Raw genomic sequence first — 23,445 nt, 5'->3', positions numbered from 1 at the left:
GTAGCATTCGGACTTTGATTGCTCATAACTTCGTTAAAAATCATTATATTTCAATAAAAAAATATAGATTCTTAAAGCTGAAACTTCGCTTTATCAAATGGTATAATCGTTAACTTTAAAAATATAATAGAATATATTGGAAAAGGAAAACCAAACCATTTTATAATACCGAAAACCGACATTTTTTTTGCAACCTAATTATACGATTATACCATTTAATAGAACGAAGTTTCAACTTTAAGAATCTATATTTTTTTATTGCAATATGATTTTTAACGAAGTTATATGAGCAAAGTCCGAATGCTACTTTTACTTAATCCGCGAGTAACTCAGGAACAAAAAATCGTAGAACATTATTAAAAAATAATTTTGTAGAGAGAGAAAACTTCAATCTTTCACGATAGATAGTAAAAAATGTTTTTCGATTTTTGGGGGGACACGTAATAGACCTATAAAATGAAAATAAATTTTTTCAATTTTTTCAACTGGTAGTTTTCTATAAAAATTTCGTAAAAATTATCAAACTCACATAAACTCAAAAAATACAATGACCTTTCGAAAGTAGAGATTTCAAGCTCTTTAAAACTCTTTTTTTTAAATTCAAGTTTCGTCCATTTTTTAATGAAGTTTATGACTGCTCTTAATAGCAATATAGAAAAACCGACATTTTTTTTGCACTAACCTAATATGGGTCCGATTAATGAAACTAAATTTTTATTTAGATTTAAAAATCCATAAGCTATCCATAGATTAAGGATCAGTTGGGATAAAGTAACATGAAGTTAAATAGAAAGAATACTTCATTTATGTTTTACTACAAGCTCGTATAAATACGTACATAACATAAGAGTTTGATAATCGCTTAGCGGAAGATACAAGCGTATGTTTGATAATAGTATTATCATATAAGTACAAAATTATGTATATTATATATATAAATACATACACTCATGCATGCATATAAAATTATCCTAATTAGTCCTTGTGTAATCGTTAAATATAGGTGAAAGTGATTCGTGAACGCATAGGTGATCGGAAAAGGGTCATGTGTGTCTCTTATGTGAGCGAAGGATTATCGTATATTCAAAATAAAAGCCGTAAACGAGGGAGGTCCGTAATGGTTATCGCCGGAAATGCACGCGGTATGTCATATTTTGGTAAGATAGCCCCGTGTCGAACGGTTATTTGTGATAATTATGCGGTGGCAAATATTGATTACTGTCGCTACCGAAACCACCTCCAAAACCACCTCCTGGTCCACCGAAACCGCCACCTCTGCCTGTTGATATAGAATATAGAGTTATAAAAGTAATCTTTTCTAGTCTTATATATACAATATATTGCTGAACACAAATTAATAGTAACATTAAATCAATGTTATAATTTGCCATTCAACAATATAAATATAATATAACATAACAGTTACATCATTGAATAGGAAATTATAAGATTAATATGACAACACTATTTTATATAGTTTATGTTCAGGATATATAAAGCATCTATGATAAAAATGTGGGATATCTATGATAGACAAAACTCTTTTTGAAACAAACGATTTGAGTATTAATTTTATATTATCAACAATTTTCAATTAATTAAATAATTAAACAGAACCTGCTACCAATTTTTGATTGCAGAAAGGCACCAAATTGTACACAGAATTTGTATTATCTGACATTGTCAGCAAATTGCTGTCAGAAATATAACAAAGCCTGCTAGACGTGCTATGCCAGCAGATTGGTATCAGAAACCGAGCAAAGTCTTGCATAACAAGACAGCAGATTGAGAGCAGATTGAGAGCAGAACTTGATTCGAGCAGACTGCTCGCTTTCTGCCACTAATCTGCTGGCATAGTCTGTCAACAGGCTTTGTCGACAAATCCATAGCCAAATGTGGACACAGATGGCTATGGTTTTATAGTCAAAATCTGATGGAGTTTGCTGCCAATTTGGCCCCAAATTGCTAACATTTTGCTATCAGGATATTGAACTGTTTTATGTTTGATATCATCTTCGTAATCTTTTTCGTAATCTAAAGATGCGTGATTATTAATATAATTTCATATTTAATTTTTTGTGTACGTGTATATTTAAATATATCGAAAAGAAATTATTAAATCTTAATATGTATTTCTTTGAATAGTATTAAGTAAACATAAACTTACAGTAAATAAATATTTACTTAATAGAAAAAGTGATAGTTAAAAAAAAAATCAAATTAATGGTTTTTATATTAAATAAATATATGTTTATATTTAGTAAATATTTATTCAGAAATATTCAAACAAATATTTATTAAAATTTTTTTCAATGTACATCTCAATGTACATTTCAATGCCTTCTATCACTGTGTTTTGTGCGAAGAATCATACTGACCTCCTTGATAACCGCCACCTTGATATCCGGCTCCTCCATATCCTCCCAAACCACCACGAGAGTATTGAGCCTGTCCTTCGTATTGAACTTCCGCGTTGTATCCATTCGCGTCGTCAGCCATATACCGAACAATTTGCGTCCTCGAGTCTGGCAACAAAACTCTGTACTCTCCTTGAACGACATTACCGTCGCTGCTCTCGCGTTGAGAGTAATCGTTGCCGCTCGGCGGATCGACGACTTCATATTGGAAGCTGTATGGCTGCGGCTATAAAATAATATATAAATTATCATCATGTATATATACAAACAGAAAGGCGATGAGAAGTAAGAATATCTGTTTTATTATTATATAAAAAAATATTAAATAATTAATTATCGAAACTTTCAAGTACATCACTAAACATTTTTGAGCCGTATATTATTCTAAAACGTTGATAGTATAACGATAAAGTAAAACTTGATATATGTGGGCAATATTTTTTTTTAAATAAGGCATTAATGGCTGCATTTAGCAGAAAAAACAATTTTATAAAATTAAATAATTTAATCGTATTAAAGAATTGTATAATAGTTGCAGAATTACTTTTTTGGCTGAGCATTGGAAGTGCAAATACATTGAAAATAATTTTACCCTTCCGCCGTCACGTCCGCCGTATCCATATCCTCCTTGGAATCCTCCGGCACCACCGTCTTGATAGCCACCACTGCCACCCTCACCGAATTGCGGATATCTATGTGACGGTTGTCCTCCGAATCCGCTTGCACCTGGTCTACCAAAGGAGTCACCGCCGGGTGGACCATAAGCTTGGCTTGGTCTTCCCCTATAGCTGCCGACGCCAAAGTCGCCACCGCGACCGCCACCCCCGAAACCGGCGTCACCTGCATACCCTCCACCAAATCCACCACCGCTTCCTGGTCGGTTGTATTGATATCCCCCGGCACCCGTGCCACCTCCTGGTAGAAGACCCGCCAGGACATCACTGCCGATGCACGACAGCACCAAGACCAGCTTGGCTAACTGCAATCAGAGAGATTCTGCGGCTTTGCTACAAGATCGGTGAGTAGAATTATAATCATAAAGAAACGTCATTACATCAGATTAATATATATGTTTGCACACTTACTACGCAACTTTGCTCGAAAACACATCTATAATGGTAGATAATAAAGGCAGATCAATTAAGATAAATGCGATATCGGAGTCCTTTTCGATGAAAAAATTAATAATACCTAATCATAAAATCATTAAAAGTGATGACAGCTTGTTTGCTAAGTATTACGAAATTGCGAGAGAATGATGATTATATTACTGACTTCCGGTCTTGACTCACTAGAATTTTTTACTCCGAAGGAGAGTGTACACGTCGGTGGGTCATCTCGAGATGACCGAGACGTCGAGATATTGCGGGACCGAGATTGTGGGCATTGCGGTGTCCGCTGCGATAATCGTGTATTACTGAGGGAAAGTGGGGCACAATCTAACATCCCTCCGTTATATGCAGTTATTCGACATCACGTAGCCAGGGAAAATCATATCGCTCTATCAACGTGGCATCTAGTCTCGATTACATTATTACGTTTATGATAAAAAAAAGATTTTATCACCGATTATTATTACCGATTATATGAATATTAAGCTCGTTCAAATAGCACACTAGCATAACGCTAAAAGACTTTTGAGAAGTACTTTTAACTGCCGTTCTCTTGTCTTAAGTTTCATTTCTCAGTATATTTGTTCACCCGATTATTAAATTTCTTAATCAGCTTTTGCCACGACGTTTATTGCGGTACGCAAGAAAAGATAAGAACTGTGTATGTGACCGGGATAAGTTGCAACATTTGTCATAAATGTCGCACCTTTCACGGCTGTGCGTTGTCACCAAGCTGAGAGTCATCGCTGGCACAATGGTAGATAATTGCAAATCGTGTTGCATACGCGCATCACAAGCGTTATAAGATTCCAGATTAGCGATTACTGTTGCAACTTATATATTCCTGTTATAACTACTTCCATTTTCTTCTATTAAGCAAACTTAAAAGCTGTCTATTACGATTGCTTACTCATTCATACTTTATCAAGATATTTTGTTCGTAAGAATAAGAGAGAATGGCAGCTGTAACATCTTATAGACACTGCATATTGACTAAATGATCAATTATAAAGAGCCTTTGATTTATACTTTTTTTTTTACATGTGAGAAAGAGAACTGTCTTTTAATTTTCTATTGTTTATCATAATAACGAAATTTTTTAGGCATTTTAAAATTCATCGGTGAATAAATTAGAGGGTAAAACTCAGTCAATAAAGATATATATGTATATAGATATATACATATATACACCCACTGGTCACGGTGAAGCTTTTCAATCCTTTCTAGTCAAAATAATATGGCAAAAGAAATATTTTAAAAAAATATTTTTAAGTTTTCAGTATATAATTTTCTTAAGCTTTCTTATAAAAAAAGAAAATTATAAAATAATTTAATACTAATAAACGATAAAAATTGATATAATATAGAACAAAATAAATTTTAATAAATAATCGTTTATAATAAAATTAATTGTTAATAACGATTAAAATTAACAAAGCAGTAATTATAAAACTCGGACGGATTATTGCATTTTGTAGCGGAAAGAATTAAAGCGGCCCGCCATCGCACGATACTTTTTGGTGGCCTACCTGGTGGCAATTCATATTGCTGTAGAACCGAAGACACGAAGCGAACTGAGAAGATGATCCTCTGGGGAGTTTATATACTGCTCAAACCCTTTGTTACAGTTTATCCTTCGTACTGCATATCCATGCATTAACTAGCGTATTAGAATGACCGACCGTACTGTGGGAAGGTGTGGGAGGCGGAGAGGTGCGCATCTTCCCTTCACTCCGTATGATGCATTATGGGAAGAGATAGCCCGTTGATGACTGAAATGGCTTTAAAATTTTAATTGGGGCTACGCACGTGACTTTCGGTTTCTCGATCGGATCATCTCACACGGTAGAACATATACTTGGAACGTATACCGGGAACGCCGCATAGATATTGATTTCCGTCACGTAGAGATACGTGCCGAAAAAAATCCAAATCGTCAGCTTAGTTAGCGTGAACGAATCTTAAGCTAACAAAATACTGCTTACATTGCAGAATGTCAGAAAAATTACTGTTAGAAACGTTAAGATGAATTTGTTGATTAATTGCAGGAATTAATTTCCTGCAATTAAGAAAGATAAACTGTATTTATATATATATTTGACATTTGGGTGAAAAAATCCAAAACTTATAATTACAAGCGCAGTTTATGTACCATACATAATTAAATATGTTATACCATGTAAATAACTATACTTTTTATTATTTGAAGTATTTGAGAATATTATATGTAATATATTATTATACACTTTTGAATATACGTTATACACATCAATTAATTGGAATCGACAGTTAGACGTGAAAAAAGTGATAGGATAGTGAAAGGTATGACATATTTTAAATTTGCAATTATGATTATTCGAGCATTTTCCTATATGTGTATAGAATAAGAATTTTGCATGGATAATTATACATACAGAATTAAAGCGTAACTTTAACGTATTAATTCAAGGAAAAGAAAAAAATTAGGAACAAATCTTTAGCTAGTACTATCTATTCCATCTAAAATTAATTAGAGCTTAAAATTGAAAACATTTAAATTTAAATCGATAATAATTTATCGATATGTCACGGCTTTGTTAGGCATAATTTCTGTGCAAAATGTATCACACGATTCGCATACCCACTAAAAAAATTTACGCGTCCGCATTTCTGTAGACTTTCGAATATATCATAGAAATAAAATTAAAACGAAAGGATAATTAAATCGATTTGTCAGAAGGTGATAGGTCAAAAAAAAAAGAAAATATTTCCATGCTAAGATGAGCGTGAGCTTCTCCAAACTATCGCGAATCGTCAGCTGATTAAGCAATCGGCCTCCGTCGGCGCGGATATATATTTTCGACATCTCCGTGTAATAAAAAGAATTCCAGGCACGTGGCGGCGAGAACGCGTCCGATGCGTTGCACGCGCGAGCAAGAATGCGATTGCACATGCCGCAGAGGTAGCTCTAGGAAAATTCGCTGGTGCATCTGCCGACGAGCTCCCTGCGATCCTCGGCACGTTTTCCCCGCGGGAAGCGCTAGGTCTACCGGTCGATTCGATCTCGAAGACGGCCTTCGAAATACGACGCCGCACTTTCGAACCGTCTGATCGGATGAAAAAAGAAAGACGCCTTGCGCGGGGTAACGCTGATCTCATCCTCGGACCCGAAGTGTATCGAACCAATTACCGAGTTTGTAGTTACGAATGAAAGGTGGATGTGAAGAAATACGCCTGCCGGTAATCGGACCGAGTGTTGGTAGAGAGACGTGCGACGTGAGGATGAGTGGGATATAAATCCAATCTATTCGGTGTACCGCCGCGCGTCCCCGCCGTTTAGATCGCGAGAAGCGCTTACCCGATTCGCAGAAGATATGGAAGCGGTTCGCATAAATCTCGGTGGTGACGACTTATGTAAACCTTTAACAAATTTACGGGTAGTCCGACGTCACCCGAGCCGCGAGTGCAAATGACGTCTTAATACGGCAATTTTCGCGATTAATTTTACGATATCCCTGATTATGTATTTTCTAATAGATCGATGGCACGCAACATGAAGATTCTCCATGATTTCGTAACAGTTTAGTGAAACCAATAAAGCGATTAATAACTGCCTGAAGAGATATTTTAAAATTAATATTCGTGCTGATTATTTAATCGGTTAGTCATTTGACATGCAATGATTAACCCTTTCGTTTCCACTACAGTTATATTGCGTGTTATTAATTATGGAATAAAATATCATTGTGATCAATTTTTTCATATTTGTAAATAGATGAATTTGTTATGTGACTGTGAGGACTTTACGTTTGTATTGATAGTACATATTTTAATATGAATTAAAAAACTTTTCAATTTAACATATAGAGTATCATCTTATTTCATTTATTATTGATGATAAAAGTTATTATAAATACAATAAAGATTTACAAAATTATAATCTTCCTTGAAACATTCTAATCAATTTATCAAACTCAAAGAAAAAGATTTTTATACATAATATAGATTTCTATGTATAATAACTTTGCAAATTACATTGTGGAACAAAATTTGCTTTTTTGCCACACGAATATGAATAGTCATTTTCGACATATTTTTGTTACTGAACACGAATCCGTTGACAAAAGATTATTACGTCAAAATTTTGAGAAAATAGTATCAAAGGAGATCACGTTTTTGGCCCTTTGACATCATTTTTTGACGTAATCATTTAAACATTTACACTCATGTGGCAAAAAAAGTCAAATTTTGTCCACAGTGTTATTATATACATGTTGCAATAAAAATATGTAAAAAAGTTATCTAAGCATATATATAAATGTTTTTATGAATTGTTTATTTGTCATACAATACGCATAAAAATACGAATAAGTAATTTTTTGTAGCCGTAAAATGATTTGGTAATGAAAGGGTTAAAACTCTAGGAAAAATGTAAATCTAAATTATAAAAAAAACATTAAAGAATGCGAAAAAAGATTAGTCCAAAGAAAAGAATATTATGTAAGATACTTGAGTATAACGTAAGCTTCGTTAATTTGTTTGAGCTTTCAGAGAAGACAAATGGAGACGTATCGTGGTTCAGGTACTTGGATGCTTCAAGAAATATGACTGTGATGTAAATAATCAGACGTTTCATTAAAAAATTACAACGAGTTTGTTGCAAATGTAATGAGAATAACATGGAAAAACGAGCCGTGTGTTTGGCCCAGATTATCTTACTCTTTGATAATCGAATTATCTTGTCGATATTTTACATTTTGCATTTCAATATTCGCTATTGCGCGCAAAATAACATCAGCAACATTATTCAATATCATTCAATCCGTATCATTAGTATTATTCAATGTCGTTTCAACATTACATGTTGGGTAAGCACTCGAACGGTTCTTATAAAGATAGCTAAGAAACACTTCTTGGCAAAGTGTATTGATTCAGTCGGTCCTTTTGTGAGAGCCTGGTTCAGGGTCTACAATGACCTATCTCATTCTCAGAGCTTCATTTGTTAGAGTCGTATCGCCGTTCTTGTCAATGTTACACTTGAAGTGGTGCAACTCTCTGTGAAATCAGCCGTAGCGCTACAAGATGCACGGTTCTCCAGATTGGCGCAGAGTATAAAATTTGCCCAATCTGTAAAGCGGTGAGATTGGGAGGGAAAGGAGGGACAAAGATGTTCTGTCTGTGGTTGCGTGTTGCAGATACTCGTCACGGAGAATAAATATTATGTATCGCGCAACGCGATTTTAGCTGCCGGCAGATAAATTGACGTATCACGCGCGAAGCGGTTACCTCCTGATCCCTTTTTCGATGCCGGGTTCCTTATACGTTGCCTCGGTATGCGATTGGCTACGCTGTTACGAGAACGCTCCGAGATGCATCATAGCGAGCGTCCACGGACGCGAAGCGGCTCGTCGATTGTGCACGCATGCGAGATTCTCAAGCGTGCGCCCGTAAACACGTGCGAGTTCATAAACAATCTGATATAACTGTAGGGAACATTATTAAACTAATATCGTTTTCACGATGATATGATTAGTATAGTAGTATAGTAGTAATTACGTGCAACATGCAACGTATGTATAATGCACGTTTAAATTATAACTGTTGGAAAAGGGTATTTCCAATTATTTTAGCCGTTTTCTGATTATATTGACTTTTTCATACGGATAACTTCTATTTTTAATTAATAAAAGCTGTCATTTATTATTAAAATATATTTTATCACATTTTTATTGAAGTATAAAATTCTGCAAATTAATTGAATAAGATAAGATCATCTTTATTTATTTTCTATATAAATTATTGCACAAATCACACGTCGTGATTCACGTAATATTTCGCATATAATTGCTAATTGAGAGCGTTGCATGTACCTTTGCGATTAATTGTTCCCGGTGTCTTTGTTCTTCTTAAATGTGAAATATATACTTATTTGATAATGTCTTTGGTTCCGTCTAACATCAGTTCATCATAATATTGTCAATTCCGCATAGCATCACTATACAATGATATTTACTATTCATTACGTGCAATCGCTAATTCAGGACTTTAACTTCGGTTTTCTTATTGCAGCTGTATTGCATCACGATGTAAAAAATGTGAACTTTTTTACGTCATACTCAGGGTTGAAAACGTATTTCATAAATAAAACGGGAAATTTTTGCGAGCAACTTATTTTATTTTTATGTACAAGGGTAAAAAGTTTACATAATTTTACAAAGTCTCTCATAACTTTACAAAGAAAACAGGTACTTTAAGTTGATCAAAGGATTAATAAAATATATTTCGGCAAGTCTGAAATATCTTTAGCGAAATATTATTACAAATAATATTATTTATAATTTATTTTATTAAATGTATTCGTTATTTAAAAATCTGTCAATTGAAATTATCGCTTTCACTTTTTCTAATAAATGTTAATATTTAATTTTCTTTTCATTCGAATAATATTATCATGGAAGATCATACACACATAGATATACACACAAGGGGATACCTTTCTTCTAATGATACGCTGTTCGCGAATTCATGAATTCAATAAGCACGCTATCCTATATTGGACACGTAATACGAAACCTAATGGATGATGATTAATGAATATTATTATTACTGTGCTGTATGCTTAGAAAGATTTTACGGTAAGCACAATTTGAAATAACATCCGTTCTGTCTTACTATAATGTACACGTTGCTGTAGTGATTATTATATCTGTTACTCATATCGCGCATTAGTGACGGTGAAAATATCTTTGTACTTTACTTTATTTGAATTTCTAATTCATATGATATTCAATTGATATGCTTGTCAAACATCACATGTTAAACTATCGCATACCTCTGATTGCCAATGCCTTGCCCTACATGGCTCGATAGCAAATTTGCTACGCATTTTATAAAATGAAATAAATTATTATTACAATATCGATATAATTGGTGAAGGTAATATTATCTAAATGTCGTTGTATGAAAATGTAATTAAATTTGTAATGTCACAAAAATATAGTAACTTCTCTATTGTACTGTTCTTACGTAATATCAAAAGTATATTGACATATCTTTATTTTTTACAAAAAGCAATGAATAATATGTTGATACATCGCAGTTCATTTTTTGCATTAACAAATCTTGAATCAATGTGATATATTTTTATTAACAACAAAATAATAAATCGGACTTTCAAGATTTGATCAACAAGTAACTACATTTAATAAGAGCAAGAGTAAGAGAGAGAGTACAAAATTCTGCGAAGTAATTCGTGCACTAAAAATTATATTTGTTCCTTCTTTACATTAATTAATAGAACGTTTGCACGAATTATTGTGTAGAATTTTGTATCCTACGTACTCTTATTAAATATATTTATTATATATAAATATATGTGTATTTTTCATAAATAAATTAAAAAAAATTTTTAACAAGCGCGTATATACTTAGCATCTTTTTTTAAAGTAAATTTTTCGAGAATATTCATTTAAGTGTTTGAGTGAACTGATCACCAATAGCTTAACTGCACACCGCGAATTTCAAGCACCTTTTTCGACGACCTCGTAATTACAATGTAATGGTAGTACCTTTATGGTAAGTTGTTTCGGAATATTACTACAAATCAGATGTGCACGCGGCAGTAATTTCGTCGAAATTGCAAATTTCGCTGGCGTGGCACAAAGTATCCAGAAAAGATACGTAATGACCTTTTACCGCACGTTTTAACAATTTTGGGCGATTTTACGCGTTACGTAAGACTTATATTATATGAGAATAATGGTATTACAATATATGATATTATAATACGATATAATGCATCACGTTACTCTAATTGTAAGCTTAATAACTGCCGAATCTATATACGATTATATAATATCTGGAAATAACTTTTCCATAAGCTTGTTTTTAAGACTCTTGATTATATTTCATGTTTCTATTATTGATTAAGATTTTTGCTGCAAAAATAGTATCGTGTTCTTTTTTTTTCGGACAATTCGAGAGATAAAGAATGAAAATTTGATATGCGTAAGGTTAATCCAGACACATCGATCATCACATTAATCAGCTGTTTCACAAACACTGTCGGATTCCGGTATATGCGTGGGCCATCTTTCCATTCATCACGATCACCTACTTCTGCCTACTTATGCACATTACTTCGTTAATGACTTCACGCATACGAATGCCAGAACAAGAAAGTTCAATCTTGTTGAATCTTTTATACCGTTTAAGACGTCTCGGTTTGGCAAAAAAAAACATAAATTTTATACGAAGCTGATTTTTCCTATCAATTTAATAAAAATATAAAAGCAGCATAAGTAATGAAAAAATAAATAAATGTAAGCGGAATAGATTGGAGAAATTTTTTTTTGTAAATGTATTAGATTCGTGATCTACCAAATTTAAGCATTTAGATTTGATTCCCTATGGATTGCATACAGTTGAATTCGTTTTACAATTTAATTTTTTTGTTCGATAAGCGAACGTGATCATCGCGGCAATATTATTCGTCGGTACGCGGCGATCGGGAGTGCTTAATTAATCTCGGCATAATTGTTACTAATCCACGTAACTTATCTGATTGTGAGTGAAGGTTCGCGGATGCACGGTTTGCTCTGTAATCGGGGATAAACGGCATTACGCAATGCTCCACGCGATGCGGAAGGCTCGTCGCATGTGCTACACGCGCATTGTAGACATGTGTGGAGTATTCTTCTGTCGGACCTCTTTTCTTCAGACCGTGGCCGAGCTACATCAGATCTGCAGTTCGTGTACGTCACCTCTCAAGAAGTAAGATTCCATATGTGTGAAGTAAGTCAGGGTGGGAATCGGTATCTGGATGCTTCGCATAAAGGTGTCTGAAACAGTAGTTCAACTCGACGTCTATTTTCGGATTCACTAAACTTACATTCATTCCCGAAGGTACGCTTGAATAAAGCACTTCTCAAGGACTGCCGAGAAATTAGTTGCTATCATAACAATCTTTTTTTACCAAGGGTTTTATAAAGTACGATAGTAATTTTTTAAATAATGAAATTCTCTCTAAAAGAGAGGATTTATTTCAAAAAGGACAAAAAATGAAGAAGTATCTAAATCTGTACATTAAAGAGTAATTATAAAATGAAAATAAAAAATTATTTAATATAACTAATTATGTTACTGTTATTGAAAAATCAATTATTTAGAAATAGATATGAGATTAATGCAACTATTCAATTATTTGATTTATGTATGTCTAATTTCTAATCGACGCTAAATGATTTACAGCTTCTTTATTCATAAAATTCATTCGTAGTTAAAAAAAATTCATTTACGATCAAAGTGAAGCTTAAGACCAAGACGAGATATAAAAATTTAACGTGTCTAAATCTCGTTAAGACCTATACATTTTTGCAAATTTATAAATTATTTCGATATCTTTTAATAATATTGTCGTTTGTAAAAATTTGTTTTAAAAATATTCAGTATTATTTTAAATAACGTAAATTATTTTAAACAATGTGAAAACAGACATTTATATATATACGGCGCAATTTTAATGAATTTTAGTAAATCATATTACAATATTGCAAGATTTTGCATTTTTTTTTATTTCATAAAGAAAAAAATTCAGAAGCACATACGGAGTTAATAGACCGTTTCCTTCATTACGTGCAACTCTCGACATACGAGTCAATTAGAAGGGGAGAGATTCTCGTGCAGAGAAATATATTATTGGAGCAATCGCGAGCATTAAAGATGAAATCAAACGCAGGAATCCCCTAACGAAGCATTTCTTAATCGGCCTGAGGATTCATGTGAGTCGCACTTGGGCAAAAATGTACCCGGTGACTTTCTCCAGAGAGGACCAATAAATACGGTCGGAATATCTCCAGCTCGTTCATTCGCGGGTTGAACTCGTAAATCTTACGAACCTTTTTCGAGCGCACGCGATTGTCCTAGATATCTCGCCTCTATTCGATTCGCCTCAAATTTGTAACTGCCTGATTCTACAGACACCCGCATGCGTCTCAAATTTGTAACAGTCTGGATAAGGACATCCGCGTGCGCGCGATTTCCTTCGCCTTTACTTTCGTTATACTATAAGTATTTCCTTATGTTCGAATAGCATCGTCACGTTTCAGAATATGATGAATTCGCAGTGCTAAAAAATGTCTTTTTGTGTAGAGAACATTTTAAGGGATAATTATAATTTGTATTAAACCGACGATAATCCTATCTTTGGTCGGAGAGATATTAAATATTTCTCAGTGTGAATTTATATCTAAATCTCTGTAAAACCCAAATCTATTTTAGTCTTGAAATCGTAGATAGAATTATAAAGTAGTAATATCACATATTTAAAGCAATTTAATAATTTTTGATGCTTATAAGCATCTAAGGATCTTAATAATTTTATGCTATTATAAGCATATTTAAAAAAATTTTAAAGAATCTCTTCAGCAAGCGGCTAAATTTCAGATTAATTGCATCCATTTTTTTATTTTTTACTCGTATTAAAAATATGATATTAATATAGAATTCAATTTTATTTTAATATTTATTAAATAGTTTAATTTTATTTTTTATATCATATATATATAAACATTATAAATTTTTTATTTAGATGTAATTAATTTATAAAATTGAAATATAATATATATGTTATGTTTCATATGCCTCATATGTATACGCGTATTATTTGCAACAATAAGAAAACATTTATAGCGACAATTTAAAGATTATATTATTGCGATTAATATGAATATCCAATTAACGATCCAAAACTTTATTTAAAGTGATCTTATATGCAGATTAAATAAACCGGTTTTGTGAAAAATTATCTTATATATCTACTATGCTATTAACACGATATGATCATATAGAATGATAATGGCACAGATACTTTTATACTTGTGGTAATGTGTCTTTGCGATTTAATGAAATTTGCAGTGTGCAATTTAGGTATTACACATTAGAGAAAGTTTATCTCCACGGACGGGCACGTAAACTTCCTGATGACATAATGTAAAACAACAGCATCTTCTGACGATGTACTTACAAGTACCCCACGTGCTGAACTTGACATAATAAGAAAAAACGCATACATTTTTCGTCTTTTGCAAATAATTCGCCATTATGTATAAAAAAAAAGTATTTTTTTACCAGATGAACTATAAACCACAGAAATTTAAAATACTTGGTTAACGTACAAAAGTTTATTAATAATAAAATATCTTATATCTTATTTTATGTCTTTAGAAAGTATAATATTCTCTAAAATGTAGTAAAGGAATATTATATGAACTTCTTTTACGAACATAATTTGCACGAGAGAGGAATGCAGCTAACATAAGCCTCTAAGAGAGTAACTGTACACAGGAAAGAGAGTTTTATCTCATCTCTTCTGTATGAGAAACCTGAGACAAATATGGGAGGCGCGCGTTTCTATCTTCTTTAGGATTATCTATCAGAATGCGAAATAAACACAGGGCGAATACAGTAGCAGGATTAAATAATCAAGATGCCCCTTCAAATGTATAATTATAACGGAAGTGTTATGTTTGTCACACATTAGTCTTGATGTCGCAACGTTTTGATCACGTACATATATGTGCTTGTTGTCATGACTTTTCACGTCGTAAGAAAATGACGAAATTGTGAAAAGTTATGTACGATTGGCAATAATAAAATAAAAAAAAACACACGGAAATTGAATATAAAATGTGATTCTTCTTCACGGTAAGTCATTAAGGTTTGGTGGTATGATACAAATAAGAAATTTTTATGAAAAAATGTCTTTATTGGAAAAAAGACTGCTCTCACAAGCGGGATCGGTATATCCTATATAATACTTTTTATGCATTCTAATGGAAAGCGGGACCGTATGTGGGTGACGGTATTCCCGGATAATTATTCCTTCCGCCGTTGTTATAACTGCTCTCTATGGCATTAGAACCAAACTGGTAGTTGTTATCGTAGTGTCCGCCGCCAGATGGATAGTTGTAACCGCCTTGATTACCTGTTAATATAAAACGTCCAAAGATAACGTAATGCACACGCGGGATTTCTAATAATAAAAATTATACAAGATATATATATATATTTTTACAAGAATGAAATATTTAATATATAGGGCTACCACAAAACTAGAAATGAGGGAAATTAGGAAAATGGTCAGGGAAAACTCAGGGAATTTTGCAAAATTTTCTGGAAAATGAAAATTCTTGCTTTTAAAGAAGTTTAATATGCGTACATCACACCTACGCAGGTTTAGAATACCACCAACTTAACAATTAAATGCATCAGCAACATTAATAGTAATTCACAAAATATTTGATGGTTTCCAAATCAAGGTGAAAATACAAAAAATTTTTAAATATTATTTGAGCAGCAAGCATTTAAAATATTATTGAAAGCATCAAGAAAAATTATGAAATTTTGTCTGGAAATCAGGAAAAGTTAAAATTTTAGGATAAGGAATTTGTGACAATCCTAATATATTCAAATGATTTGTTCCGGTATACTTTCACGAGTATCATCTCGTAAAAAATTCGCTTTTCTATAATCCTTTCTTAATATTTTTATTTATGATGCACAATAACAATTAATTCATACGAAAAGACACACGTTCTACATAAAAAGTGCAAGCAATCTGAATTATCAAAATTATAAATCCCTTCCGTTACTGGTAAAATTAATTCCTTGATTTATATTAATTACATATTTTTCATTCAGTTTGATAAATATTATTTGTCCTCTGAAGAGCGCTGAATAATGTTTTTAAATACGTAAGTCAAGTATGATGTACCGCGCTTGAAAGAGTTAGAGGAGTAAAATGTTAAACGTTCTTTGCTACACACCTCCGGTATATCCACTGCCTCCACCGCCGATAAAACCTTGACCAGCATTGTACCCGGCATTCTGCGTGTTGTACTGATCTGGATAAATCGGGGTACCCTCGTACCTCACATCAGCGTGAAAACCGGTCCTCCAGTCGGCGGTGTAAGTGACAATCTGTGTCCTACCGTCCGGAAGCTGCACTCTGTACTCGCCACGAACGGTCTCGCCGTCACTTGTCTCTTGTCTGCCGAAATCATTTCCGGTAGCCTGGTCCTTCACGGAATAGCCGAACTCATAGGCTTTGGGCTGAAGCAAAATCAGATACAAATATTCGCGAATTCATTTCGCTCTCTTATTTTTTCGTAGAAGACGATAGAAAGAATGTAGAGAGATGAAGTAAAGGTAGAGAGATGGAGTAAAGAGAGAAAAGGTAACATATAAAAGTACAGAGATAAATGAGGAAAGGTGATACATGAAAAAATAACTGGAATGGATGCACATTTATTAATGCAGCAATGACGCAACCTTTAGTCAGGACGACAAGCTTTCCTTCCTTCGTCCCGGCAAAGTAGAGCGGACGGTGCTGAAGAGAAGCCGCCGCGATTTAATCTGGCTTATAGCACACACAGCCATCACCGCTACTATCACCAGCAGCGGTTCGCTCGCCGACAGGCAGATCCGCGCGAGATGCGAACGCGCATCTCGCGAGCGTTCAGATCCCCGATTAGCTAACCAGCAATAACGATTTACCGTGAATTATGCCCGCGGTCGCGGTTCACCCTATTAATATTGTTACATCATTCCCGTTTGCGCCACGCTCTCGCTCTCGGACTCGAATTTGTAGCATCTCGAGACACTTGAACGCGATGCGTCGATCTTCGATTAACGTAATCGCGCCGTGTTCAAACAATGTGCGAGTATGAGTAGTAAGCTGAGAGCAGAATATATAAAGCATCTTTCGATCATAGATTTTTAACCTAATTGATTGCGAAATATATTGTGCAAAGCGATGATTTGCTCGTACAAAAGAGATACAATGATTCTTTTTTTTCAAAAAGTGAGAACGGCAAGGAATTTAATTTTTTTGCTAACTACATTTTATTGTAATATCATCATGACATAAATATGTACCTTTTTAAAACATATATTTATTTAAATTAAAAAAATGAAAAAATTGAATATGTAAAAAAATTAAAATGAAATAAAAATTAAAAAATTCAATTTTTAAACATTATGATATTTTAAAACAAATGAGTTCTTAACCCTAATTAGTATCTATTCACGGATCAGTAGAACATTCTCTTCAACTACGTTGCGAAAAGTTGTTCATGACAAATATTTTTGATAATCTTATATAATTTTAAGTTATATAATCTTATTCCTTAGATTTTGATTTTCAAAATGAAAAAAAAAAATCATTTAATTACGTTAATTTTAAACAAAGATATATTTAAAGTACACTGGACCTACGAATAGATTAAGGTTAATTATATGCAAGCTTTTTTAATATTGAATATTATATGTGTCACGCGATTATTGTTTCTATATCAACTTTTAATTATTATTGATTTAATTTATAAATATTTCAATTACCAAACAATTTTCTCTTCCAGTGATGATTAATTAAATAATTTATTAAAACGCTAATTAATACTACTGAAAGTCTCGTAATAAATGTCTCGCTGTGAGAAATGATGTAGCTTTAATATCAATTTGAGGTAAATGGGTAGTATAGATATCTCATAATAATATCTGCTGCAAATCGTGAGAAATTATAAAAGATAAAAGAAACATCTCGATCATAATACGTTATTAAGTACCTCAAGATTCATCATCCTACACACCGGCTACAAAAAAATCATGAGGTCATTCAGAAAATAGAGTTAGTTCAAGCTCAGAGCGCACTCCTCCGGATGAGATTTATGAAATGAGGTCAGACCTTTCTTTATCCGAAGAGTTCAATGTTACTTCTAAGACATGACCGAATCTAGATCTGAAATAATCAACTTTGACCTCGGGAGTGCCTCACGTTTTCGCAAGAATCGTCAGAATAATCGGCGATACATACATTAGGGGCAAGGATCTAGATTTAGAAAGCAACACTCTGAATCTGCATTCTCTGAAGCACAAAAGAGCGTCTGATTGGTGACGTAATATACTTTGTCCTTAATATTTTGGATTATGCAATCCTCAAAATCATCAGTGAAATATTGATTTGTCATGAGTCATCTTAAATTCGTAAATTGGAATCGCAACCTCGAAAGTTACCAATGTTTTACAAAAATTAAAATATTGCTCTGTCACTAATTGATACCAATTATTTCGCATTATTTTATAAATGATTTATCAATAAAAAAATGTTCCGCTTAATTACTTAACGAGCGCCTGGGTTAATTACGATCACGCAATTTGAAGCCTGATTTCGCAAAACGCGTTGCACCAGCTATTGAAGTAATCATCGAATGAAGATCAAAGATGATAGGAGGCCGGGATTCGATCCCACGTTATGTCAGATTGTATTGCATAAATTTTTTAATCGGACAATTGCAATATCTCGTCCCTGTAAACATTCTAAATCACTTCTTTTACGTTTTACCGATACATCTGTACTAGCGTTTGCATTGTTGCCAAATTAAACTTTGAAATATTAATTATTCAATTTACAATTACTTTAATTGCTTGTAATGATTAAAAATATTTTATGTTGAATATTTAAAAAAATTATTTACTTTTATATCGAATATTTAAAAAATTGTTCTAAATTTAAGCATAAAGCTATAATTATTGTCAAGAAAATATCGATTCCTATTCGAGAGAGAAAAAGAAAGTAAATTTAAAATAATAAAAAAAACAGCACACACAAAGTTATGATGAAGGCATTGGGACATAGGAGACATTGTCTTCAATCATGTATGCAATTTCATTAAAAGTTGCTTAGACACAGATAAGTATTATAAATACCTCGTTGTCTGTGTAATCTTGATTATCGTGCCCCCCACCGTAATGGCCCCCAAATCCATTTCCACCTCCTTGTGCTCCATGATGACCTCCACCTGCGTAATTTCCTGGAACGCCGTATTGATTGCTAAGGGGTGGTTCGCAAAGCACAATGCTGATGCTCGCCATCAAGGCGAACAGTACCTGCACAAGAATATTCATTAAATTACTGAAAACGCATAAACATAAATGATATCAATATAAAAATATGCTTTATAGAAATATAAATATTAATATTATATAATAAGATAAATATTTAAACCTGTTCGAAAAATAATTCTATTTGAAGATATAAATATTCGATTCTGCTTAGAATAAATATAAAAATATTTAATTTCAAAATAAAAAACACAAATATTCATCGATTATTTTTGTTTAACATTAAATATACCGACGCAAAAGTAATGAAGACTGTTACCTCTACAACTAGTTTCTTTCTGTGGTATGAAAGCAATGAGTTTCCACAAAGAACAAATTTTTTTGAAAATCTTAAATTTCTTAGGTTTTTATGTACTGTTTTTTACGAAATTTTTTGTATGTAGAGTTTATCGTTTTTAATATTAACTAATGTAAATAATTTGAATTAAATTAATCACCGGAAAGGAAGAAATTTATTTTCGCAACACATTCAGGCCTATGTTGCAAAGTTAATATTTGACACGTAGACTAATATGTATAATTCCCGCTTGCTACATAAAATACATAATGAAATAATATAACGGTTCAAATTAAAAGGTTATTGTCAGCGAAACGTTAATTAATTCCTAAATATTTCCGATGACTTCCCAGGGATGCTTTCCATACGTCAGATGAGAACGTCAGATGATCAACAACATGCACGTTGCGTAGGCGGGAAATTAGACTCATGTGCCTCTATCTTTTCTTCTCTCATTTCTGCCGTATCGTGAGAAGGTGCACGATATTACATCATCGGCACTTTAAAAACTGACGCAAGACTAAACATAACGGTAAAGGAATCAGAGAGCTCTTAGGCACGTAATCCATGACTTTTCCGCGGGAAAACGTCTTTCATACGCACGATTTTTCAGATAATTAAGTAGCTACTTTAGCACGCTAATGTCTAAGTATAAGTGAAGATAGAATCTTGCGTGGGCACAAATTAGTTTCGCGAAATGTTGCAACGGTTGATTAAGCTGACACTTATAAAGAAGTCGTAATTATTCAATTTATGCATTATACTTTATATATATTCATATATGTACATATATTTATGTAGTATGTATTTTTATTTATACATATTTTTATATACACATATATATATATATGATATTAAGATGTATAAATTAATAAAATCTAATATATACTTATATATGAAATTTGATACATGAAACGTAAACACAATTTTGAAAATAATAATATATTCTACAAATCCCAATACCTCCTAAAAAACAGAATTCTATTAATAAAAGCAATCTGAATTAATAGGTTTTATCCTCCCCCCCCTCCCCCTATATCAGTTAATTAACATAATTTCTCTACTTTAGTAAATAGACAAGTGTGTAATAATTGTGCGTGTTAACATAATTATAACTTATTAATCATGACACATCTTAATCTATCTTATGTACATGCAATATGTATGTACGAATATGCAAATTAAAGTATTGTCCTAATAATAACTATGTTAATGAGTATTTTTTTCCCGGGATATTAGAGATATCCAACCCTGCATAGTTTTTCTGCTAGTTCACAATATCATTATCGTTTTATAGTTCTTCATTCTCTTGTAATCTAATTTTTGTTTTATATACCGATGGTTTCTTTCTATATCAATTTGGATTGATTTTTTTGTATCACAATTATCCTTTTATAATATTATAGAACTCAAATTTATAATAATTTTGTAATGCTACAGAACAGATAAAAATAAAAAAGATCTTTTTACTAATCTATTATCTCTAATATATAATTAAAATTGATATAATAAATAAAATATAAATAACATATATAATACAAATTTTTAAATTAATATCATGCATGTATCATTTTTTTCAATATTTATTTGAAACAAAGAAAAAGCAATGGAAGCAAAGCAAAGAAAATATTGCTCGACGTAAAAAAATCCTTTATATTATAGCCTTCACCCCAATAAATTCTACACTTCAAATTCAGATCTCATCTCATAAATTTAGAATATTTTTAATATTAAATAATAACTGAGGGAAAACAATATACGTTAATATTGTGTATAATTTGCTCAATAAATAATGATGACAAATAATAGTGAGAAATTAATTATATAAGTTTAAAAAAAAAATAAGACATTTACCTTGTTCTAATTTTTCTTCAGTATGAATCCTATTTTTCCCAATTTTTAGACTTAGGCTGATATTCAGTTAGTTCTTATATTTAAGACGATCTTGAGTACAGTTTTAAGATGTCATAAGCCAGTTACAGGGCTGTATTAGCATCTTAATTAAGACATTACTTAAGATGTTCTTAAAATAAGAACGGACTATAAATACAGCTTTAGACTTTAATCTTACAATTAGATACATTTTTTTATCTTATAATTAATTATTAATATTATACAAATAGTGCTATTAATTAGAAACTTACGTTATTTAAATATGGTTCTAGTGTCAGAATAAGTTTTATGAAATAAGCTCAAATACAAATACTTGATGCCAATCTACTAATTGCATGCGTTTACTCAGTAGCAGGTACCAAGAATTAATGCTGATATAATTTCGCTGATACAATTTCACACACAAGTACATGCAACAATGATTTTTATGATTGCTCGCGAATAAACAAAACACGATGGTTGACGTAAATTCCTCTTACGCCTACTTACATACTTAAATTGAACTCAGCGAAATTATATTGATATTTTAATCCTTGCTAGAGACTCACGGCGGATCATTTCGTTTGGTGATCACACTTAAAGCGCGGGGAACCCCCGGAAGCACACCCGCGATCACACGACGGATTCAAAAGCTTTCCCGAGAGAAAGATAGAAGCCCAACTGATAACCGATCTATATATCGAATCACGAGTCTGCACCTTTGTCGAGCAGTGCATTACCTGTCGCACTATCAAATCCATGCTTGGGGAACAGAGATCGCGGGGATGGATGGTGGTGCGGGAGACGACGCTTCGGACACCGTTTGAAATGAAAGAAGAGCACTGGACTGAATGCTGAAATATGGTGACGTTTCGGCGCGCATACTGGTGCTTATATAGAGAGCTCTCTTTCTCTCTCCCTTTCTCGACACTCCGCTTCCACGGAGAAGATCCGTTTCCTGTCGCCGCCACCACCGTCGGGGGAGCGAGCCAAGGGATTCGCTCGAGCGGTGCAGCGTAGGCAGTATAAGAGACGGCGGTCGCATATACTCCAGTTCACATAGGGAGGTCGCGCTTGTGTGGAAAGCCCGCGCTTTATTTCCCATTGTTCTCTCAGCTGACTCGCGCGATTTCGGGCCTCAGGAACGAGCGAGCGAGCATAGACGAACAGAGCAGAGTGGATCCGATTTGAACCGCGTCTACGCCGCGGAGAAAGCTGATTACTTCATCGCGTGGGACAGCCCGCGGCGCGATACGCCGCTGCTCGCCTTCTTCGAGCGGACTAATTAGGCAATTGAGTCTTAATTAAATCGCAGGACCAACGGACGCGTACGCGGGAGTCCACGAGTGGGTCCACGGGAACGAGCTCATTAGTTACCAAGAGATATACAGGACTCCTGTTAAAAGGACGCTGAAGGGAGAGTGCATAGAAGACGCGTAGGAGGACGTTGAGCTACATATATATTTATATATATATTAGTTATACTAATTACTATTAATTAGAATATATTATAAAGACAATCTAAAGTCGATATTTATAATAATTAATAAATAATTGTTTCGTTAAGAACTGAATAAAATTGAATTGATGAATTCAAATTTTTAATTGATTCATTTATATAAAATCTGCTTTATGGATCATTTAGACTAATATTTCACGAATGTTTAAAAATAGTCTTTGATGTCTTTATAAGAATTAATGTAGTTAATTTTCAATTAATAATTCGAATAATTATCAATTTATCAAATAAGAGTGACAAATTTTAAATACAGATGGAAAGAATGGTTTTGCTTTAAAGTATTTAAAAATTTAGATAGATTAAGATCTG

General features: G+C 33.0%; 2 protein-coding genes across 3 annotated transcripts; both read right to left on the bottom strand.

Moving 5' to 3' along the window:
* Nucleotides 1–850: 850 nt before the first annotated feature.
* Nucleotides 851–5,133, bottom strand: LOC108723726 (glycine-rich cell wall structural protein). 2 transcript variants are annotated; one of them, XM_018449659.1, is made up of 4 exons: nt 5,059–5,133; nt 3,010–3,396; nt 2,379–2,643; nt 851–1,279 (listed from the first exon to the last, which is right to left on the bottom strand). In XM_018449659.1, the coding sequence occupies exons 1-4, from the start codon at nt 5,071–5,073 to the stop codon at nt 1,182–1,184; spliced, it is 765 nt and encodes a 254-aa protein (XP_018305161.1). In that variant the 5' UTR covers nt 5,074–5,133; the 3' UTR covers nt 851–1,181. The 2 variants fall into 2 exon arrangements, with proteins under 2 accessions (XP_018305161.1, XP_018305162.1); XM_018449660.1 differs by having other exon boundaries at nt 2,382–2,643.
* A 10,100-nt stretch (nt 5,134–15,233) lies between these two features.
* On the bottom strand, nt 15,234–22,479 carry LOC108723759 (pro-resilin). The gene is made up of 4 exons (XM_018449709.1): nt 22,358–22,479; nt 19,274–19,453; nt 16,333–16,618; nt 15,234–15,491 (listed from the first exon to the last, which is right to left on the bottom strand). The coding sequence occupies exons 1-4, from the start codon at nt 22,376–22,378 to the stop codon at nt 15,337–15,339; spliced, it is 642 nt and encodes a 213-aa protein (XP_018305211.1). The 5' UTR covers nt 22,379–22,479; the 3' UTR covers nt 15,234–15,336.
* Between the last annotated feature and the right edge of the window lie 966 nt (nt 22,480–23,445).

This window comes from Mycetomoellerius zeteki, unplaced genomic scaffold (genome assembly GCF_001594055.1).
Source record: "Mycetomoellerius zeteki isolate Tzet28-1 unplaced genomic scaffold, Tzet1.0 scaffold25, whole genome shotgun sequence".
Lineage (NCBI taxonomy): Eukaryota > Metazoa > Arthropoda > Insecta > Hymenoptera > Formicidae > Mycetomoellerius > Mycetomoellerius zeteki.
The sequence above is the reverse complement of the archived record's forward strand: the minus strand, read 5'-3'. Positions and strand labels throughout refer to the sequence as shown.

Excerpts from the sequence above, each read along its gene's own strand:
- LOC108723759 (XM_018449709.1), bottom strand. The coding sequence starts at position 22,378 with ATGGATTTGATAGTGCGACAG. Across the intron at positions 16,619-19,273 it reads AAGATTACACAGACAACGAG|CCCAAAGCCTATGAGTTCGG; the intron begins GTATTTATAATA and ends ATTTTGCTTCAG. Across the intron at positions 15,492-16,332 it reads AGGCAGTGGATATACCGGAG|GTAATCAAGGCGGTTACAAC; the intron begins GTGTGTAGCAAA and ends TTATATTAACAG.
- LOC108723726 (XM_018449659.1), bottom strand. Across the intron at positions 2,644-3,009 it reads GCGGACGTGACGGCGGAAGG|CCGCAGCCATACAGCTTCCA; the intron begins GTAAAATTATTT and ends ATTATTTTATAG. Across the intron at positions 1,280-2,378 it reads AGGTGGCGGTTATCAAGGAG|GCAGAGGTGGCGGTTTCGGT; the intron begins GTCAGTATGATT and ends CTATATCAACAG.